Below are 5410 nucleotides of genomic sequence, written 5' to 3' on the forward strand. Positions count from 1 at the left end.
GGTTAACTCTGAGGTTTATATGAGAGCTTGACATATAATGATGCTAAATGGATATTAGATATAATTATTATTTCAAAATTATAGAAACAATTAATACATAGGAAAAAAGACCACTATGGCTAACTACTGAGCAATTTTTAAAAATTATAAGAAACTGAGTTTGTGTGTGTGTGTATTGTTCATATAGCTATATATTTACATATATATAATTACTATCTACCTCTGAAAAGAACATCACTATTAGAATCAAGTATATTTCACAAAATGTTATGTATTTTATGTGAGAATATACTATTAAATGTCCAAGCTCTCTGAATATTACCATAAATGTCAAAGATCTCTGTATATTACTTTTGTTGTTATTAATAACAGTAAATAATGACTTTCATAGCATTTACTTCTAGAGGGTTGTAAATACCTATTTATAAATAAAATAATAATATAGAAAACAGAAAAAGGAAAAAAAATGCAACCAAATCCACAACGCTTCCACTTAACAGATCTAAGGACTATAATTCCCTTGTTACAATTTACTAATATCTAGTGAGAAGCACTACTTTGGGATACGCTGTCTAGACACTCTTTAGAAAAGGTCTGTACAATCATTAAATACACCACAGAATTGCTCCACAAAGATCCCACTATATTATAGGTCAGATATAATCACTTAAGGAGAAATGTACATTTTATGATAATATAAATTTCATATCAGCAATCATTTTATTATAGTAATTATTTACTTATAGCATTATCAGTAGTTATTTTATTGTTTTTTTAAATTTAATTAATAGCTATTGACAAACACTTGTCTTCAAATGTACAGGTATTCATTTAAAAATAAACATTCCTAACTTTAAAAAAAAATGAAAATACCTCATAGGAAAGTTTGTAAGGTGCCTGAAAATCCACACCACAGAATCTGAAGATACATCTTGGACATGTACCAGTATTGAACAACAACTGGGCCACATGCTTGTTTTCCTCAGTCAGTGGAAACATACTGAATAATTATAACTACAAAGAAATAAAAATAAAACTAATGAACATTTCTTGTGTTTTACTTTCACAGACAAATGTATTATCACCTTTAAGGATAAAAACTAGCTTTTATTTGAAAACACTATTTTGTACTCTCCAGTAATGTTCCTTTCATTATATGTATATGAAACATAAACTTGAGAGAAATTTATTAGATGAATCAGAAAAGTTTCTCAATGTCAAGGAATTAGATTAGCATTCTGAATTATGATAAAGATTATCAGTATAATTAAATCAATCAAAAGAAATAAAAATAATAAAGAATGGCTGTCTCTTAGAAGGGTAATAAAAACAAGAGTACATAGTTAACTTTTGCTTTTATTTTGTAACATTTAGTATTATTTGAGAACATAGAGTAGTAAATTCTTTCTTTTTTAGGTGAGAGGAGGGGAGATAGTGAGACAGACTCCCACATGTGCTGCACTGGGATCCATCCCGCAGCCCCCTCTGGGGCTGATGCTTGAGAACCGAGCTATTTTTAGTGCCTGAGGCTGACACTCTGGGACCAAACAGCTATGCCTGGGGCTATGCTCAAACCAACTGAGCCACAGGCTGTGAGAGGGATAAGGGGAGAGTAGAGGGAGGCAGGGAGAAGCAGATAGCTTCTGTGTGCCCTGATCCAGAATCAAACTCAGGACATTCATATGCTGGGCTGTCACTCTATCCACTGAGCCACTGCCCAGGGCCACAGAGTAGTAAACTCAACAAACATTTCCTATTAGAAATTAAAAATGAGTTTGTTAGAAAAATACCATATAATTTTGTATTATATACTTGTTTAACCTTAATGATAGTTAAGCAGTCAAGTATTCAAAACAAATTGATCAGTGGATCCAAAAAGATCACTTTTAATTTGATGATATAACTAAATGACAACTTAGCAAAATAATAACTGCTTCTTTCATACACAAGTAAAACTTCTAACAAAAACAGGTTAAAGCCCTGGCTGGTTGGCTCAGTGGTAGAGCATCAGCCTGGCGTGCAGGAGTCCCAGGTTCGATTCCCAGCCAGGGCACACAAGAGAAGCGCCCATCTGCTTCTCCACCCCTCCTTCTCTCCTTCCTCTCTGTCTCTCTCTTCTCCTCCCGCAGTGAGGCTCCATTGGAGCAAAGTTGGCCCAGATACTGAGGATGGCTCTGGGGCCTCTGCCTTAGGCGCTAGAATGGCTCTGGTCTCAACAGAGCAACGCCCCAGATGGGCAGAGCATTGCCCCCTGGTGGGCATGCCAGGTGGATCCCGGTCGAGCACATGCAGGAGTCTGACTGCTTCCCGGTTTCCAACTTCAGAAAAATACACAAAAAAACCCCACAAAAAAAAACCCAAAACAGGTTAAGCCTGACCTGTGTTGACACAGTGGATAAAGCATCAACCTAGAATGCTGAGGTCGCTGGATTGAAGCCCTGGCCTTGCCTGGTCAAGGCACATATGGGAGTTGATGCTTCCTGCTCCTCCCTCCTTACTCTCTCTCTAACAATTAATCAATAAAATCTTTAAAAAAAAAGAAAGTTAAATTTTTTTTTTTTTTTTTACAGAGGCAGAGAGAGAGAGAGAGAGAGAGTCAGGGAGAGGGATAGACAGGGACAGACAGACAGGAACTGAGAGACGAAAAGCATCAATCATTAGTTTTACGTTGCGCATTGCAACACCTTAGTTGTTCATTGATTGCTTTCTCATATGTGCCTTGACTGCGGGCCTTCAGCAAACTGAGTAACCCCTTGCTTTAGCCAGCGACCTTGGGTCCAAGCTGGTGAAGCTGGTGAGCTTTTGCTCAAACCAAGTGAGCCTAGGTTCAAGCTGGCAACCTTGGGGTCTCGAACCTGGGTCTTCCGCATCCCAGTCCGATGCTCTATCCACTGCGCCATTGCCTGGTCAGGCTAAATGAAAAATATTTTAGAGTAATTACTGTTTGAATCAATTTGTTACCATTAGCAATTTGAATAAATTAACTTAGAAACAAATACTAGAGAACCCAAGAAATCCAATATAATTCTCTGTTGCCAGGAAGGAGGGGTACTAATACCTAATCATTCTGTTTGGCAAAAATAGATGGTCTTCTGGTTAATAAATCAGTCCACATTATTTTAAAATGAGGAACTAGCAGCCCTGGCCAGGTAGTTCAGTGTTAGAGCATCATGATCCAATACACCAAGGTTGTGGGTTCGATCCCTGGTCAGGGCACATACGAGAAGCAACCAATGAATGCATAAATAATTAGAACAACAAATCAATGTTTCTCTCTCTCAAATCAATAAATTTAAAAAATAAAATGACGTACTAGGAATGTGATTGCATGGCAATGTTGTGGCATAGTATAACTGAGGTCACATAGATAAAAGACAGTGGCACTTTTTAATTTCTGGTTTCATAACTGAAATAAACTTGTTTAAATTTGTGGGAGTGTGAAGCTCCTAGCAACTGCTTACTTGAAGATGTGGTTTTTATAATAAGTTTGTGTTTTTCAACCCTTTAAATACACTACTTAACTTTCAAGTTTCTGAATGTTTGTAACATCAAGAATAGACACAAAATAATGACTGCACTCCCCTCACAGAGAAACTGTTTCTGCTTCACCTTTTATATTATGTTATCTTTTCTCCTTCTTTCCATTAATTAAGGTCAAGGATTTCATTTAATTCAGAATTAACCTTTAGCTCAAAGAAACAACCCTTCTTCCCCAATAAATAAGTCAAGGAAGAAGTTCTTAAAAAGGACACTTTGTATGGAAGATTTCCCTGGGGACTTCAGTTAAAGTTTCAAAAAATGTTTACTTTCTTTCCTTTGACTTAAGACACTGTTTATTTCTCCAGTAGGTTCACTAGAGATAAAGGTATCATGTAAGGTTAATAAATGATACATTATAATTTCTTGGCTCTGAAAAGTTCCCAAACCTGTTGAAAATTAGGAAACCTGTCTTGAGTAATGTGAAGGGGTTTGAAGCAAAACAAAACCCTGAGTATGTTCACTGAATGGACTTACAAACCTCTCCCCATTTTCACCTAGCAATACCTATCGACTTCTTAAGCACGTTAACTTTAAAAGGAGAAAAATACTTTAGGCCTTAATTTAGCTGTTTTTCTTAATGTACAGCGCTGAAAAGATGCAATTTCTTAAAGTATCAGAAGTCAGTTGTTCCATATGACGTTTATTAAACTTGAAAGCAAGCCATGAGAAATGTAACCCACACAGGAAGGTTTTCATTGTTGGTTACCTTTGCCAGTATTTTTGATTTTGGTTTACGTGTTTAGTTTACAGAAAGAATTGGAACAAGTGATTGCAACAGAACCTCCTCCCACGTGTCAGGATCCCTAAGGGGATAGAGTCCCTTCTCCACAAACGAAGGATAACTAGCCCAGTCTACGGTTTACTGAAGAAAAGGATAAACTTTCTTTTCTCCTCTCGGAATATTACAGAAATCGTTACATGGAAATAGAAAAGAAGCAAGGCATGTTAAATAGCACCAAAATGACCAGGCTGTCTCACATCCCGTGATCTTTTAAAAACTCATTCCGTACTGAAGGGTGTCATTTGTTTCGTAGGGTGGGGGCAGGGTGTGGATTTCTAAAGGAGGCGCTTACAACTGTATTTCGCTACCAATACAATCAGCTGTGGATCTCCCCTACACCCAAGATCTAACCTCGCGTCTCTTTTTAGGACAAACAAGACCCTCCCCCCCCGCTTTAATCAAGTCCAAGAAACTTCCCACTCACCCCTCCTTGCTAACAAAGCCGCTCCAGCAGGAAGGAAACGATCGCCTCCATCCACACCTCTGCTGCACTCAGGTGGCACACCCTCACCTCAGACCTCCCTGCCTCACCTTCTCCCACGAAGCCGGAGGCTGAGATTTAACCCCTTCTGGCCCTCAAAGGAAATGGGGAAGACTAAAGACAACGCACCTATTGCGTCTAGCAATTCTGTTCCCCAAGGAAACGAGAGCTTTAGAACGAAAGTACCAGCCCCCTCTCGGAAGGTCTGAATGAACTGTCCCCTGCTTGTTTGTAGAAAAATCAGTAAAACTGCCTGGACTGCCGCCACACACCTTTCCTCTACCGCGAGTGTAGGAGTGAGAGGGACAGAAGCCCGCACCTGAGCCGGACTAGTCAGAGAAGTTCCAGTGGGCCTCCGACATATAAGGCATTGTAGCCGCTGCCAGAAATATCGATGAGCACTTATCAAGGAGGTTTAGAATGGAAATTCTTCCTATGGCAAATAAAAAGAAAGCATTTCGCTCCCATGGATTACTGGTATCCTGCTGACCTCTGGTCCCCGCTGGCGAAGCACCACCAGCACGTCCTGACTGCAGAGGGGGTGGGGGCTCGGTGTTCTGCCGGTCGTGCCTAGAGCACGAGCCGCTGGTGCACCCCGCCCGGGAGAG

General features: G+C 39.3%; 1 protein-coding gene across 3 annotated transcripts in view; it reads right to left on the reverse strand.

The window, feature by feature from the left end:
* The window catches only part of PUS10 (pseudouridine synthase 10), a 77852-nt gene extending 72740 nt beyond the window's left edge, over positions 1-5112 (reverse strand). Inside the window, exons 1-2 of one of the 3 annotated variants that reach the window (XM_066267197.1) lie at positions 4932-5112; positions 874-1014 (exon numbers count right to left, since the gene is read on the reverse strand). In XM_066267197.1, coding sequence (XP_066123294.1) covers positions 874-999 — 126 coding nt within the window. In that variant the 5' untranslated portion in view covers positions 1000-1014; positions 4932-5112. The other 2 variants (XM_066267198.1, XM_066267196.1) reach the window with 2 other exon arrangements.
* Between the last annotated feature and the right edge of the window lie 298 nt (positions 5113-5410).

The sequence above is a fragment of the Saccopteryx bilineata genome, chromosome 3 (assembly GCF_036850765.1).
Source record: "Saccopteryx bilineata isolate mSacBil1 chromosome 3, mSacBil1_pri_phased_curated, whole genome shotgun sequence".
In the NCBI taxonomy this organism is placed as follows: Eukaryota; Metazoa; Chordata; class Mammalia; order Chiroptera; family Emballonuridae; genus Saccopteryx; species Saccopteryx bilineata.